Source organism: Salmo salar, unplaced genomic scaffold, assembly GCF_965601325.2.
Source record: "Salmo salar unplaced genomic scaffold, fSalSal1 ptg000432l, whole genome shotgun sequence".
In the NCBI taxonomy this organism is placed as follows: Eukaryota; Metazoa; Chordata; class Actinopteri; order Salmoniformes; family Salmonidae; genus Salmo; species Salmo salar.
Genome location: NW_027675387.1, coordinates 1,941,907 through 1,959,344, shown reverse-complemented (window position 1 = coordinate 1,959,344; position 17,438 = coordinate 1,941,907). Strand labels below are relative to the sequence as shown.

General features: G+C 45.4%; 2 protein-coding genes across 2 annotated transcripts in view; both read right to left on the bottom strand.

Annotated features, from left to right (window-relative positions):
* The window catches only part of LOC145876087 (cell adhesion molecule CEACAM6), a 222,577-nt gene that overhangs the window by 39,834 nt on the left and 165,305 nt on the right, over positions 1 to 17,438 (bottom strand). The window lies entirely within an intron of this gene.
* On the bottom strand, positions 724 to 1,854 carry LOC106590962 (ladderlectin). The gene has a single exon (XM_082971885.1). The coding sequence runs from the start codon at positions 1,792 to 1,794 to the stop codon at positions 1,234 to 1,236; it is 561 nt and encodes a 186-aa protein (XP_082828011.1). The 5' UTR covers positions 1,795 to 1,854; the 3' UTR covers positions 724 to 1,233.

Below are 17,438 nucleotides of genomic sequence, written 5' to 3'. Positions count from 1 at the left end.
TGAAGTATAATTTTAATATAACCTGGTGTCACAAATGAATTTCCTCCGACAATTGCCCAATAGAAGCAGCTTCCTCCTCATATCTCCCTCCTCCTAAAGCCCTACTGGCTGTCACATTGTTGTGTGAGGGACTCTCCGTCCCTGTGACTCCGCCTTTTCATTCTTTTCTGCCTTTTAATCTCAGAGCATCTTCAGTCCTTCATTCAGGGGAGAAATAGAATAACACTCTCTCTCTCCCTCTCTCTCTCTCTCTGTGGACACATTCCCTGTCACATTTCTTAGCCTCATGGATTTAGCCTCAGATATGAAAGACAGGGAATGGTAACACTTTACAATAAGGTTACATTAGTTAACCTGAATAAATAAATCATTCATTTAATATCTACTAAGTATTTATTCATTGTGTGTGTTTACTAAGCCATAAATGCATTAATACATTATTTGAAAAAGCTGATAATTCATGTTAGTTAATAGTTATATAACTTTAATTTCCTGCATCTAAACCATTCAGAAACAAATGGTCTGTTAGGAAGAGAGTTACTCATTCATAATTAACAGCATGATAAGGTTTTATCATGTATCATGTATTATTTTTAGTGATGCAGGTTCATGTCATTGAGAGATTGTCTTTATTCTAGTTTAAAAATAACTTACCATTGACTAACTGATGCCATGACAACTTGAAAAGCAATAGCAAATGAAGAAAACAATCTGTTCAGAGTATGTAATTTATCTTTCATTTGAAAAGCAGGATCATCAACATCACACAGTTTCATCACAAGTTTACCTAATGTTAGTTAACCTGAAAGGTTAGCCTACCTAAACAGTAGCTAGCTAACAGCAGATCATGACTTAGTATAAAAGTCTGCATTGAACTTCAAAGGCAGTTTACCTAATGTTAGTTAACCTGAAAGGTTAGCCTACCTAAACAGTAGCTAGCTAACAGCAGATCATGACTTAGTATAAAAGTCTGCACTGAACTTCAAAGGCAGTTTTTTCAGTAGCTACATGTTTGCTGTTTGCTGTCTCTTGTAAATTCCTCTGTCATTATTTCTAACTGTTAGATATGGCTCGTTGGCTAATCATTAGATAGGTGGATAGCTTTTTTGTGAATACATGTTTTATTTGTCATGTTGGTGAGCTGCAGTGAGTGACAGATCTTGGTTTGAGTATTGAAGTGTAGACTGTTGACCCCTGGAGGTGGGAGTTGAAGTGGCTGGGTCATTTCCTAGCCTACATTCTTCTGGAACAGATAGATACAAACTTCCACTCACAGGGCACATCAAACCAGAGCTTCTCACTTGCAGCGTTCATCTGCAGACAGTCCTCTCCTTCTCCAGCGTTATTGGGCTCACCAGTGTTCCAGTGAGTGTAGTCAAATCTGGACCCATCTGACCACATCCATAAGCCCTCCTTGACTGCATCAAAACCTCCAACCCAGGTGCCAGGTAGGTGGCCATTGGTGTCCTTTGTCAGTGCTTGCATGAACTGGTACTCTAAAAGGTTACGCACAGATGCTAGGTTTCCACCAAGTGCCAAACAGTTTTGCTCGGAATCTGCCCATGACTGTGGAATGCTGACAAACTTGAAACAGCGTGATCCATATGTGTGCCAGTCTGAGGGACATGAACTTTCCTTTGTCCCCTCCTGCACTGCTGCTACCTGAGCCTCAACAGGAGGAGTCTGTTCCACCTCAGTCTTCAGTAAGGGTTCTAAACCAAGGAGCAGGGTCAGGTTGGCATCGCCCAGTGCAATGGCAGCACTCAGAAGCAGAAGGATGGCCAACTTCTCCATGGTAATCTTTTCCTGTCAGAAAAGGAATCACAGGTGGTAGTCTGTAGGTTCTGTTCAGCTTGAGATAGAGGAACACTTTTATACGTGCAGGTCACCAAGCCACAAGGACGAAGTACAAAAACATATATTTACACTGATTCCAATGTACCAAAAAAACATGTTTACACTGAATCCACATCCTATTGGGAAATGTATCCTAATCCTTGTGGCAAATATACACTGAGTGTACAAAACATTAAGGTCACCTGCTCTTTCCATGACCTAGACTGACCAGGTGAATCCACTTTAATCAGTGTATATAAATGGGAGGAGACAGGTTAAAAAATTATTTTGGAGCCTTGAGACAACTGAGAGATGGATTGTGTGTGTGTCATTCAGAGGGTGAAGACAATAGATTTAAGTGCCTTTGAACGGGGTATGATAGGTGCCAGATGCACCTGTTCGTGTCAAGAACTGCAACGCTGCTGGGTTTTCACGCTCAACAGTTTCTGGTGTGTACTAAACATTAAGAACAACTTCCTAATATTGAGGTGCAGCTCCTCCCACCGAATACGAAGAATCAACATGAAAATAAGGTTGTCTAGGCAACAACAAAAACCTTTAAGCAGCAAAAACTACAATTAATAAATACAGATGTATAAATACAAATGAATGAAACTGAAAAAAGCATTTAAACCCGGCCGGGCCCCCAAGAAAGAATTCAAATGTGAAAGATTAGCAGTAGAAGTTGGAAGTTTACTACATACACCTTAGCCAAATAAATTTAAACTAAGTTTTTAACAATTCCTGACATTTAATCCTAGTAAAAATGCCCTGTCTTAGGTCAGCTAGGATCACCACTTTATTTTAAGAATGTGAAATGTCAGAATAATAGTAGAGAGAATGATTTAGAAAGGGCATAGACAGGGCTCTAGACGAACATAGACAGGGCTCTAACTCCTCTAGCTCCACAATGAAATAGGGTGCAAGCCAGGCAGCAGGCTGTTAGCCAGCCTGCCAGCTTAGTGGAGTCTGCCACCAGCACAGTCAGTGTAGTCAGCTCAGCTATCCCCATTGAGACCGTGTCTGTGCCCCGACCTAGGTTGGGCAAAATTAAACATGGCGGTGTTCGCCTTAGCAATCTCACTAGTATAAAGACCTCCTCCATCCCTGCCATTACTGAAAGAGATTGTGATACCTCACATTTCAAAATAGGACTACTTAATGTTAGATTCCTCACTTCAAAGGCAGTTATAGTCAATGAACTAATCACTGATCATAATCTTGATGTGATTGGCCTGACTGAAACATGGCTTAAGCCTGATGAATTTACTGTGTTAAATGAGGCCTCACCCCCTGGTTACACTAGTGACCATACCCCCCGTTCATCCGGCAAAGGCGGAGGTGTTGCTAACATAAACGATAGCAAATGTCAATTTACAAAAAACAAAAAACAACGTTTTCGTCTTTTGAGCTTCTAGTCATGAAATCTATGCAGCCTACTCACTCACTTTTAATAGCTACTGTTTACAGGCCTCCTGGGCCATATGCAGTGTTCCTCACTGAGTTCCCTGAATTCCTATCGGATCTTGTAGTCATCGCAGATAATATTCTAATTTTTGGTGACTTTAATATTCACATGGAAAAGTCCACAGACCCACTCCAAAAGGCTTTCGGAGCCATCATCGACTCAGTGGGTTTTGTCCAACATGTCTCTGGACCTACTCACTGCCACAGTCATACTCTGGACCTAGTTTTGTCCCATGGAATAAATGTTGTGGATCTTAATGTTTTTCCTCATAATCCTGGACTATCGGACCACCATTTTATTACGTTTGCAATCGCAACAAATAATCTGCTCAAACCCCAACCAAGAAGCATTAAAAGTTGTGCTATAAATTCTCAGACAACCCAAAGATTCCTTGATGCCCTTCCAGACTCCTTCTGCCTGCCCAAGGACGTCAGAGGACAAAAATCAGTTAACCACCTAACCGAGGAACTCAATTTAACCTTGCGCAATACCCTAGATGCAGTTGCACCCCTAAAAACTAAAAACATCTGTCATAAGAAACTAGCTCCCTGGTATACAGAAAATACACGAGCTCTGAAGCAAGCTTCCAGAAAATTGGAACGGAAATGGCGCCACACCAAACTGGAAGTCTTCCGACTAGCTTGGAAAGACAGTACCGTGCAGTATCGAAGAGCCCTCACTGCTGCTCGATCATCCTATTTTTCCAACTTAATTGAGGAAAATAAGAACAATCCGAAATTTCTTTTTGATACTGTCGCAAAGCTAACTAAAAAGCAGCATTCCCCAAGAGAGGATGGCTCTCACTTCAGCAGTAATGAATTCATGAACTTCTTTGAGGAAAAGATCATGATCATTAGAAAGCAAATTACGGACTCCTCTTTAAATCTGCGTATTCCTCCAAATCTCCGTTGTCCTGAGTCTGCACAACTCTGCCAGGACCTAGGATCAAGGGAGACACTAAAGTGTTTTAGTACTATATCTCTTGACACAATGATGAAAATAATCATGGCCTCTAAACCTTCAAGCTGCATACTGGACCCTATTCCAACTAAACTACTGAAAGAGCTGCTTTCTGTGCTTGGCCCTCCTATGTTGAACATAATAAACGGCTCTCTATCCACCGGATGTGTACCAAACTCACTAAAAGTGGCAGTAATAGAGCCTCTCTTGAAAAAGCCAAATCTTGACCCAGAAATTATAAAAAACTATCGGCCTGTATCGAATCTTCCATTCCTCTCAAACATTTTAGAAAAAGCTGTTGCGCAGCAACTCACTGCCTTCCTGAAGACAAACAATGTATACGAAACGCTTCAGTCTGGTTTTAGACCCCATCATAGCACTGAGACTGCACTTGTGAAGGTGGTAAATGACATTTTAATGACGTCAGACCGAGGCTCTGCATCTGTCCTCGTGCTCCTAGATCTTAGCGCTGCTTTTGATACCATCGATCACCACATTCTTTTGGAGAGATTGGAAACCCAAATTGGTCTACATGGACAAGTTCTGGCCTGGTTTAGATCTTATCTGTCGGAAAGATATCAGTTTGTCTCTGTGAATGGTTTGTCCTCTGACAAATCAACTGTACATTTTGGTGTTCCTCAAGGTTCCGTTTTAGGACCATTATTGTTTTCACTGTATATTTTACCTCTTGGGGATGTCATTCAAAAACAAAATGTTAAATTTCACTGCTATGCGGATGACACACAGCTGTACATTTCAATGAAACATGGTGAAGCCCCAAAATTCCCCTCGCTAGAAGCCTGTGTCTCAGACATAAGGAAGTGGATGGCTGCAAACGTTCTACTTTTAAACTTGGACAAAACAGAGATGCTTGTTCTAGGTCCCAAGAAACAAAGATATCTTCTGCTGAATCTGACAATTAATCTGGATGGTTGTAAAGTTGTCTCAAATAAAACTGTGAAGGACCTCGGCGTTACTCTGGACCCTGATCTCTCTTTTGAAGAACATATCAAGACTGTTTCAAGGACAGCTTTATTCCATCTACGTAACATTGCAAAAATCAGAAACTTTCTGTCCAAAAATTACGCAGAAAAATTAATCCATACCTTTGTTACTTCTAGGTTGGACTACTGCAATGCTCTACTTTCTGGCTACCCGGATAAAGCACTAAATAAACTTCAGTTAGTGCTAATTACGGCTGCTAGAATCCTGACTAGAACCAAAAAAATTGATCATATTACTCCAGTGCTAGCCTCCCTACACTGGCTTCCAATTAAGGCAAGGGCTGATTTCAAGGTTCTACTGCTAACCTACAAAGCATTACATGGGCTTGCTCCTACCTATCTTTCCGATTTGGTCCTGCCGTACATACCTACACGTACGCTACGGTCACAAAACGCGGGCCTTCTAATTGTTCCTAGAATTTCTAAGCAAACAGCTGGAGGCAGGGCTTTCTCCTATAGAGCTCCATTTTTATGGAATTGTCTGCCTACCCATGTCAGCGACGCAGACTCAGTCTCAACCTTTAATTCTTTACTGAAGACATATCTCTTCAGTAGGTCCTATGATTAAGTGTAGTCTGGCCCAGGGGTGTGAAGGTGAATGGAAAGGCTGGAGCAACGAACTGCCCTTGCTGTCTCTGCCTGGCCGGTTCCCCTCTCTCCACTGGGATTCTCTGCCTCTAACCCTTTTACAGGGGCTGAGTCACTGGCTTACTGGTGTTCTTCCATGCCGTCCCTGGGAAGGGTGCGTCACTTGAGTGGGTTGAGTCACAGATGTGGTCTTCCTGTCTGGGTTGGCACACCCCTTGGGTTGTGCCATGGCGGAGATCGTTGTGGGCTATACTCGGCCTTGTCTTAGGACGGTATGTTGGTGGTTGGAGACATCCCTCCAGTGATGTGGGGGCTGTGCTTTGGCAAACTGGGTGGGGTTATATCCTACCTGTTTGGCCCTGTCCGGGAGTTTCATCGGATAGGGCCACAGTGTCTCTTGACCCCTCCTGTCTCAGCCTCCAGTATTTATGCTGCAGTAGTTTATGTGTCGGGGGGCTAGGGTCAGTCTGTCACATCTTGAGTAATTCTCTTGTTTTTTCCGGTGTCCTGTGTGAATTTAAATATGCTCTCTCTAATTCTCTCTTTCTCTCTTTCTTTCTTTCTCTCGGAGGACCTGAGCCCTAGGACCATGCCTCAGGACTACCTGGCTTGATGACTCCTTGCTGTCCCCAGTTCACCTGGCATTGCTGCTGCTCCAGTTCCAACTGTTCTGCCTACAGCTTTGGAACCCTGACCTGTTCACCGGACGTGCTACCTGTCCCAGACCTGCTGTTTTCAAGTCTCTAGAGACAGCAGGAGCGGTAGAGATACTCTCAAAGATCGGCTATGAAAAAGCCAACTGACACTTACTCTTGTGTTACTGACTTGTTGCACCCTCGACAACTACTATGATTATTATTATTTGACCATGCTGGTCATTTATGAACATTTGAACATCTTGGCCATGTGCTGTTATAATCTCCACCCGGCACAGCCAGAAGAGGACTGGCCACCCCTCATAGCCTGGTTCTTCTCTAGGTTTCTTCCTAGGTTTTGGCCTTTCTAGGGAGTTTTTCCTAGCCACCGTGCTTCTACACCTGCATTGCTGCATTGTAACTGAGTCAGGTAATCACTAAATGAAATATCCAAAATACAGTATATTATTTTATTGTTTTGTTTTTTAAAGAAATGTATTGAAATGTATTCTTTAGGATGTCTATTTATAGTAATTTTTTCCTTTGAATTAAAGAGCCGTTGTATTGAACACTGTGATGTTTAACAGTGAGAACGGCAGGTCAACTTACTAAATGAAATGAGAGTTTGACTGTGTGATAATAGGTTGCTTCTTGTGTAAATATTTTCTATATTATTTTATTAACTGTAATTGAATTTTACCTTAACCATTGTCAACGTACAGTTCCAAGACTGTATGTTTAGCATTGGTATTGCTATCATTTTATTATACGGATTTAAATTGAAAATAAGTGATACAAAATTGTATCACATTACATTTTTTGTCATCTTTGAATATGTTTATATGTTTATTATCTTCAAATAATATTTATCTTCAAATAATATTTTTCTTCAAATAATATTTATCTTCAAATAATATTTTTGCAGGAATCTCCTTGCGAATGATTTTGCCGAAGATTGTATCTCCGCCGGCCTGGGCACACGGTTTTTCAGTTCTGCCCACAAATTGTCTATGGGATTGACGTCAGGGCTTTGTGATGGCCACTCCAATACCTTGACTTTGTTGCCCTTAAGCCATTTTGACACAACTTTGGAAGTATACTTGGGGTCATTGTCCATTTGGAAGACCCATTTGCAAACAAGCTTTAACTTCCTGACTGATGTGTTGAGATGTTGCTTCAATATATCCACATAATTTTCTTCCTCATGAAGCCATCTATTTTGTGAAGTGCACCAGTCTCTCCTGCAGCAAGCACCCCTACAACATGATGCTGCCACCCCCGGGCTTCACGGTTGGGATTGTGTTCTTCGGCTTGCAAGCCTCCCCCTTTTTCCTCCAAACATAACGATGGTCATTATGGCCAAAGAGTTCTATTTTTGTTTCATCAGACCATTTACATTTTACATTTAAGGCATTTAGCAGACGCTCTTATCCAGAGCGACTTACAAATTGGTGCATTCACCTTATGATATCCAGTGGAACAACCACTTTACAATAGTACATCTAAATATTTTAAGGGGGGGGGGGGGGGTTAGAAGGATTACTTTATCCTATCCCAGGTATTCCTTAAAGAGGTGGGGTTTCAGGTGTCTCCGGAAGGTGGTGATTGACTCCACTGTCCTGGCGTCGTGAGGGAGCTTGTTCCACCATTGGGGTGCCAGAGCAGCGAACAGTTTTGACTGGGTTGAGCGGGAACTGTGCTTCCTCAGAGGTAGGGAGGCGAGCAGGCCAGAGGTGGATGAATGCAGTGCCCTTGTTTGGGTGTAGGGCCTGATCAGAGCCTGAAGGTACGGAGGTGCCGTTCCCCTCACAGCTCCGTAGGCAAGCACCATGGTCTTGTAGTGGATGCGAGCTTCAACTGGAAGCCAGTGGAGAGAGCGGAGGAGCGGGGTGACGTGAGAGAACTTGGGAAGGTTGAACACCAGACGGGCTGCGGCGTTCTGGATGAGTTGTAGGGGTTTAATGGCACAGGCAGGGAGCCCAGCCAACAGCGAGTTGCAGTAATCCAGACGGGAGATGACAAGGACCTGCGCCGCTACCTGTGTGAGGCAGGGTCGTACTCTGCGAATGTTGTAGAGCATGAACCTACAGGATCGGGTCACCGCCTTGATGTTAGTGGAGAACGACAGGGTGTTGTCCAGGGTCACGCCAAGGTACTTAGCACTTTGGGAGGAGGACACAAGGGAGTTGTCAACCGTGATGGCGAGATCATGGAACGGGCAGTCCTTCCCCGGGAGGAAGAGCAGCTCCGTCTTGCCGAGGTTCAGCTTGAGGTGGTGATCCGTCATCCACACTGATATGTCTGCCAGACATGCAGAGATGCGATTCGCCACCTGGTTATCAGAAGGGGGAAAGGAGAAGATTAATTGTGTGTCGTCTGCATAGCAATGATAGGAGAGACCATGTGAGGATATGACAGAGCCAAGTGACTTGGTGTATAGTGAGAATAGGAGAGGGCCTAGAACAGAGCCCTGGGGGACACCAGTGGTGAAAGCACGTGGTGCGGAGATAGATTCTCACCACGCCACCTGGTAGGAGCGACCTGTCAGGTAGGACGCAATCCAAGCGTGGGCCGCGCCGGAGATGCCCAGCTCGGAGAGGGTGGAGAGGAGGATCTGATGGTTCACAGTATCAAAGGCAGCAGATAGGTCTAGAAGGATGAGAGCAGAGGAGAGAGAGTTAGCTTTAGCATTGCGGAGAGCCTCCGTGACACAGAGAAGAGCAGTCTCAGTTGAATGCCCAGTCTTGAAACCTGACTGATTAGGATCAAGAAGGTCATTCTGAGAGAGATAGCAGGAGAGCTGGCCAAGGACGGCACGTTCAAGAGTTTTGGAGAGAAAAGAAAGAAGGGATACTGGTCTGTAGTTGTTGACATCGGAGGGATCGAGTGTAGGTTTTTTCAGAAGGGGTGCAACTCTCGCTCTCTTGAAGACGGAAGGGACGTAGCCAGCGGTCAAGGATGAGTTGATGAGCGAGGTGAGGTAGGGGAGAAGGTCTCCGGAAATGGTCTGGAGAAGAGAGGAGGGGATAGGGTCAAGTGGGCAGGTTGTTGGGCGGCCGGCCATCACAAGACGCAAGATTTCATCTGGAGAGAGAGGGGAGAGAGGTCAAAGCACAGGGTAGGGCAGTGTGAGCAGGACCAGCAGTGTCGTTTGACTTAGCAAACGAGGATCGGATGTCGTCAACCTTCTTTTCAAAATGGTTGACGAAGTCATCCGCAGAGAGGGAGGGGGGGGGGGGGGGAGGGGGAGGAGGATTCAGGAGGGAGGAGAAGGTAGCAAAGAGCTTCCTAGGGTTAGAGGCAGATGCTTGGAATTTAGAGTGGTAGAAAGTGGCTTTAGCAGCAGAGACAGAAGAGGAAAATGTAGAGAGGAGGGAGTGAAAGGATGCCAGGTCCGCAGGGAGGCGAGTTTTCCTCCATTTCCGCTCGGCTGCCCGGAGCCCTGTTCTGTGAGCTCGCAGTGAGTCGTCGAGCCACGGAGCAGGAGGGGAGGACCGAGCCGGCCTGGAGGATAGGGGACAGAGAAAATCAAAGGATGCAGAAAGGGAGGAGAGGAGGGTTGAGGAGGCAGAATCAGGAGATAGGTTGGAGAAGGTTTGAGCAGAGGGAAGAGATGATAGGATGGAAGAGGAGAGAGTAGCGGGAGAGAGAGAGCGATGGTTGGGACGGCGCAATACCATCCGAGTAGGGGCAGAGTGAGAAGTGTTGGATGAGAGCGAGAGGGAAAAGGATACAAGGTAGTGGTCGGAGACTTGGAGGGGAGTTGCAATGAGATTAGTGGAAGAACAGCATCTAGTAAAGATGAGGTCAAGCGTATTGCCTGCCTTGTGAGTAGGGGGGGAAGGTGAGAGGGTGAGGTCAAAAGAGGAGAGGAGTGGAAAGAAGGAGGCAGAGAGGAATGAGTCAAAGGTAGACATGGGGAGGTTAAAGTCACCCAGAACTGTGAGAGGTGAGCCATCCTCAGGAAAGGAACTTATCAAGGCGTCAAGCTCATTGATGAACTCTCCAAGGGAACCTGGAGGGCGATAAATGATAAGGATGTTAAGCTTGAAAGGGCTGGTAACTGTGACAGCAAGGAATTCAAATGAGGAGATAGACAGATGGGTCAGGGGAGAAAGAGAGAATGTCCACTTGGGAGAGATGAGGATTCCAGTGCCACCACCCCGCTGGCTCGATGCTCTAGGGGTATGCGAGAACACGTGGGCAGACGAGGAGAGAGCAGTAGGAGTAGCATTGTTATCTGTGGTAATCCATGTTTCCGTCAGCGCCAGGAAGTCTAGGGACTGGAGGGTAGCATAGGCTGAGATGAACTCAGCCTTGTTGGCCGCAGACCGGCAGTTCCAGAGGCTGCCGGAGACCTGGAACTCCACGTGGGTCGTGCGCGCTGGGACCACCAGGTTAGAGTGGCAACGGCCACGCGGTGTGAAGCGTTTGTATGGCCTGTGCAGAGGGGAGAGAACAGGGATAGACAGACACATAGTTGACAAGCTACAGAAGAGGCTACGCTAATGCAAAGGAGATTGGAATGACAAGTGGACTACACGTCTCGAATGTTCAGAAAGTTAAGCTTACGTTGCGAAAATCTTAATGACTAAAATGACGAAAATGATACAGTACTGCTGGCTGGTGGAGTAGGCTAACTAGCAGTGGCTGCGTTGTTGACTTTGTTTGAACGTGTAGCTGGCTAGATAACCTCGATAGTTTCAGTACTACACCTTGTCATGATACAAAAGCAACTTTGTAGCTAGCTAACATAACACTAATCAAGAAGTTCCTTTGTAATGTATTTAGTTTCTACAGTGCTGCTCGTCGGTAATAGTTGGCTAGGTTTGGAAAAATGGTGTCGCGGGGGACGGAAATAGCTGGCTAGCTAACCTCGATAATTACTAAACTACACATGTATCAAGCTATGACAAAGACAACTATGTAGCTAGCTAGCTAACACTGCACTAGTCAAATCGTTCCGTTGTAATGTATTAGTATCTACAGCGCTGCTAGTCGGTAACGGTTGGCTAGCTAGCAGTGGGTTTGATGATGACTAGGTGTGTTGACTAAGTCTGGAGTCTGGACAAGGCGTCGCGTCGCGGCTGGCTAGCTAACCTCGATAATTACTCTAAACTACACAATTATCTTAGATACAAAGACAGCAAAGACAACTATGTAGCTAGCTAACTAACACTAACACTACACTAATCAAGTCGTTTCGTTGTAATGTAATAGTTTCTACAGTGCTGCTAGTCGGTAGTAGTTGGCTAGCTAGCAGTGTTGACTAGCTAGCTAGCAGTGTTGACTACGTTAGGAGGACGAAAAATAGCTAGCCTCGATAATTACTCTAATTACTCTAAACTACACAATTATCTTTGATACAAAGACGGCTATGTAGCTAGCTAAGAAAAATTGCTCAGATCAAACAAACCAAACCGTTGTAATGTAATGAAGTGTAATATTACCTGTGGAGCGAAGCGAAGACCAGAGGACATTTCTCCAAAAAGTACTATCTTTGTCCCCATGTGCAGATGCAAACCGTAGTCTGGCTTTTTTATGGCGGTTTTGGAGCAGTGGCTTCTTCCTTGCTGAGCGGCCTTTCAGGTTATGTCAATATAGGACCCGTTTTACTGTGGATATAGGTACTTTTGTACCTGTTTCCTCCAGCATCTTCACAAGGTCCTTTGCTGTTGTTCTGGGATTGATCTGCACTTTTCGCACCAAAGTACGTTCATCTCTAGGAGACAGAACGCGTCTCCTTCCTGAGCGGTATGACGGCTGCGTGGTCCCAAGGTGTTTATACTTGCATACTATTGTTTGCACAGATGACCGTGGCACCTTCAGGTGTTTGGAAATTGCTCCCAAGGATGAACCAGACTTGTGGAGGTCAACAACCAAAAAATTCTGAGGTCTAGGCTGATTTCTTTTGATTTTCCCATGATGTCAAGCAAATAGCTGACTTTGAAGGTAGGCCTTGAAATACATCCACAGGTACACCTCCAGTTGACTCAAATTATGTTAATTAGCCTATCGGAAGCTTAATTTTCTGGAATTTTCCAAGCTGTTTAAAGGCACAGTCAACTTAGTGTATGCAAACTTCTGACCCACTGGAATTGTGATACAGTGAATTATAAGTGAAATAATCTGTCATTAACAATTGTTTGAAAAATTACTTGTGTCATGCACAAAGTAGATGTCCTAACCGACTTGCCAAAACTATAGATTGATAACAAGAAATTTGTGGAGTGGTTGAAAAACGAGTTTTACTGACTCCAACCTAAGTGTATGTAAACTTCCGACTTCAAATTAATAAGCCTACGCACAATCCGTACGTACGTGGACTTGATATACACCTTGAACTAAATATGTAATTTAATTAGAGGTTGGCCTTTTTCTCTTATTCCAGGCTTTATCAAACAAATTGGCAAACTTGAATATTGAAGAAACAAAAAAACCTTTCAGGTTTTTCTCCTAGAACAGCCAAATAATACCAGGGTTCTAGAATAGAATCACCTGTATATAGAATAATACCAGGGTTCTCCTAGGCCCTACCACCTAGTGGGCTTTCTGGAATAGAAACACCTGTATATAGAATAATACCAGGGTTCTCCTAGGCCCTACCACCTAGTGGCTTTCTGGAATAGAAACACCTGTATATAGAATAATACCAGGGTTCTCCTAGGCCCTACCACCTAGTGGGCTTTCTGGAATAGAAACACCTGTATATAGAATAATACCAGGGTTCTCCTAGGCCCTACCACCTAGTGGCTTTCTGGAATAGAAACACCTGTATATAGAATAATACCAGGGTTCTCCCAGGCCCTACCACCTAGCGGGCTTTCTGGAATAGAAACACCTGTATATAGAATAATACCAGGGTTCTCCCAGGCCCTACCACCTAGTGGGCTTTCTGGAATAGAAACACCTGTATATAGAATAATACCAGGGTTCTCCCAGGCCCTACCACCTAGTGGCTTTCTGGAATAGAAACACCTATATATAGAATAATACCAGGGTTCTCCTAGGCCCTACCACCTAGTGGGCTTTCTGGAATAGAAACACCTGTATATATAATAATTCCAGGGTTCTCCCAGGCCCTACCACCTAGTGGGCTTTTTGGAATAGAAACACCTGTATATAGAATAATACCAGGGTTCTCCCAGGCCCTACCAACTAGTGGCTTTCTGGAATAGAAACACCTGTATATCGTCTTTTAAAGGCCAATAAAGTATTGAGTGAATTTCATTCTCTACCTCTTCCAGGTCACAGTAGTTACAAAGTCTCTCCTCTACTATTCTAATACCGGCCTGTTGACACATGGAGGGTCAATATCCCTGTTCTTACCTGTGTACATAGTGATCTCTAATACCGGCCTGCTGACACATGGAGGGTCAATATCCCTGTTCTTACCTGTGTACATAGTGATCTCCGGCTGTAGGGTGGACGTCAACTTTCTCTCAAACATTCATTTGTTCTTAATCAAACAAAAGTTTCTCAATTTAGGTTTATGATTTATCTCCTCCACCAATTTATTTTCATATAGCATCATCAGTTGTTTTTTAAATCTTTAATTTGGTTTTCATACAGATGTTCTTAGTCAGACAGTTGTGAAAGGTTTAGATTAGATGAGTTTATTAGTCACTTGTGATAGAGATGTAATTACAGGGTGAAAATCTGATACACCGGGATCAACAGTGCAGGTAAATATTTAACAAATAAATAGAGAAGTGAATGAGACACAACAATAACAATAATAGTAATAATAATAATATATGCACATTTACAACTGTAGCAATATACCTTACCGTTGGGTGGTGGGGGCAGGGTAACAGTCTGTAATGTCCAGTGGGTGGTGGGGGCAGGGTAACAGTCTGTAATATCCATTGGGTGGTGGGGGCAGGGTAACAGTCTGTAATGTCCATTGGGTGGTGGGGGCAGGGTAACAGGGTAACAGTCTGTAATGTCCATTGGGTGGTGGGGGCAGGGTAACAGTCTGTAATGTCCATTGGGTGGTGGGGGCAGGGTAACAGGGTAACAGTCTGTAATGTCCATTGGGTGGTGTGGGCAGGGTAACAGGGTAACAGTCTGTAAAGTCCATTGGGTGGTGGGGGCAGGGTAGCAGGGTAACAGTCTGTAATGTCCATTGGGTGGTGGGGGCAGCGTAACAGGGTAACAGTCTGTAATGTCCATTGGGTGGTTGGGGCAGGGTAACAGGGTAACAGTCTGTAATGTCCATTGGGTGGTGGGGGCAGGGTAACAGGGTAACAGTCTGTAATGTCCATTGGGTGGTGGGGGCAGGGTAACAGTCTGTAATGTCCATTGGGTGGTGGGGGCAGGGTAACAGGGTAACAGTCTGTAATGTCCATTGGGTGGTGGGGGCAGGGTAACAGGGTAACAGTCTGTAATGTCCAGTGGGTGGTGGGGGCAGGGTAACAGGGTAATAGTCTGTAATGTCCATTGGGTGGTGGGGGCAGGGTAACAGGGTAACAGTCTGTAAAGTCCATTGGGTGGTGGGGGCAGGGTAACAGGGTAACAGTCTGTAATGTCCATTGGGTGGTGGGGGCAGGGTAACAGTCTGTAATGTCCATTGGGTGGTGGGGGCAGGGTAACAGTCTGTAAAGTCCATTGGGTGGTGGGGGCAGGGTAATAGTCTGTAATGTCCATTGGGTGGTGGGGGCAGGGTAACAGGGTAACAGTCTGTAATGTCCATTGGGTGGTGGGGGCAGGGTAACAGGGTAACAGTCTGTAAAGTCCATTGGGTGGTGGGGGCAGGGTAACAGGGTAACAGTCTGTAAAGTCCATTGGGTGGTGGGGGCAGGGTAACAGTCTGTAATGTCCATTGGGTGGTGGGGGCAGGGTAACAGGGTAAAAGTCTGTAATGTCCATTGGGTGGTGGGGGCAGTGTAACAGGGTAAAGGTTCCTGTGTGGGAGAAGGGGTGCAGGGAAATGTTCCTGTGTGGGAGAAGGGGTGCAGGGAAATGTTCCTGTGTGGGAGGTGGGGTGCAGGGTAAATGTTCCTGTGGGGGAGGTGGGGTGCAGGGTAAATGTTCCTGTGTGGGAGAAGGGGTGCAGGGAAATGTTCCTGTGTGGGAGGTGGGGTGCAGGGTAAATGTTCCTGTGTGGGAGAAGGGGTGCAGGGAAATGTTCCTGTGTATGAGGTGGGATGCAGGGTAAATGTTCCTATGTGGGAGGTGGGGTGCAGGGTAAATGTTCCTGTGTGGGAGGTGGGGTGCAGGGTAAATGTTCCTGTGGGGAAGGTGGGGTGCAGGGTAAATGTTCCTGTGTGGGAGAAGGGGTGCAGGGAAATGTTCCTGTGTATGAGGTGGGATGCAGGGTAAATGTTCCTATGTGGGAGGTGGGATGCAGGGTAAATGTTCCTGTGTGGGAGGTGGGTGCAGGGTAAGTGTTCCTGTGGGGGAGGTGGGGTGCAGGGTAAATATTCCTGTGTGGGAGGTGGGGTGCAGGGTAAATGTTCCTATGTGTGGGAGGTGGGTGCAGGGTAAATGTTCCTGTGTAGGAGGTAGGGTGCAGGGTAAATGTTCCTGTGTGGGAGGTGGGGTGCAGGGTAAATGTTCCTGTGTGTGGGAGGTGGGGTGCAGGGTAAATGTTCCTGTGGGGGAGGTGGGGTGCAGGGTAAATATTCCTGTGTGGGAGGTGGGGTGCAGGGTAAATGTTCCTGTGTGTGGGAGGTAGGGTGCAGGGTAAATGTTCCTGTGTGGGGGAGGTGGGGTGCAGGGTAAATGTTCCTGTGGGGGAGGTGGGGTGCAGGGTAAATGTTCCTGTGTGTGGGAGGTGGGGTGCAGGGTAAATGTTCCTGTGTGGGAGGTGGGGTGCAGGGTAAATGTTCCTGTGTGTGGGAGGTGGTGCAGGGTAAATGTTCCTGTGTGGGAGGTGGGGTGCAGGGTAAATGTTCCTGTGTGGGAGAAGGGGTGCAGGGTAAATATTCCTGTGGGGGAGGTGGGGGGCAGGGTACATGTTCCTGTGTGGGAGGTGGGGTGCAGGGTAAATGTTCCTGTGTGGGAGGCGGGGTGCAGGGTAAATGTTCCTGTGTGGGAGGTATGGTGCAGGGTAAATGTTCCTGTGTGGGAGGTGGGGTGCAGGGTAAATGTTCCTGTGTGGGAGTTGGGGTGCAGGGTAAATGTTCCTGTGTGGGAGGTAGGGTGCAGGGTAAATATTCCCGTGTGGGGGTGGATCTTGCAGTCACTCTGACTGTGGATTGCAGTCACTCCGATTCCTTATCCATAGACTGCTTTCATGGTAAGGAAACAAATATCTAAAATATTTCATATCGCTGAACTATCACTGTAATGTCATGGTATAAATTGTAGCCTTACTGTTGTACTTTTGAATGTTCTAATAAATAAAAAGTCTAATAAAATAAAACATTTTGGAAGTTTGAAAGACGTGCCCCAACCCTCCCTGGGAGTTCCACTGAATCTTTTCAACGGCCAATAAGGTTTGAGTATTAAGTTAATAAGTTAGACCAGGAAGTCTGATAAGACAGACTGAGTGGGAGCGAAGCTCACCTTGACTAAAGGTTATTTGAAAATGCCTGTGTCATGCAACATGGACGCAGTGTTGCAATGAGACTAGGTCAATGTGCTGATACACAAACAAGTCAAACAACATTGACATTGCATGCATAGGGTGGCAGGTAGCCTAGCGGTTAACAGCAGTTCAAATCCCCAAGCCAACATGGTGAAAAACCTGCCGGTGTGCCCTTAAGCAAGGCACTTAACCGTAATTTCTCCTGTAAGTCACTCTGAATAAGAGCGTCTGCTAAATGACTAAAATCATTTAATAAAATAAACATCCAATCCTGTCAGACACTGAGTGTACAAAACATTATGACAGACTGACCAGGTGAAAGCTTTGATCCCTTATTGATGTTACTTTTTAAATCCACTTCAATCAGTGTAGATAAATGAGAGGAGACAGGTTAAAAAATGGTTTTTGGAGTC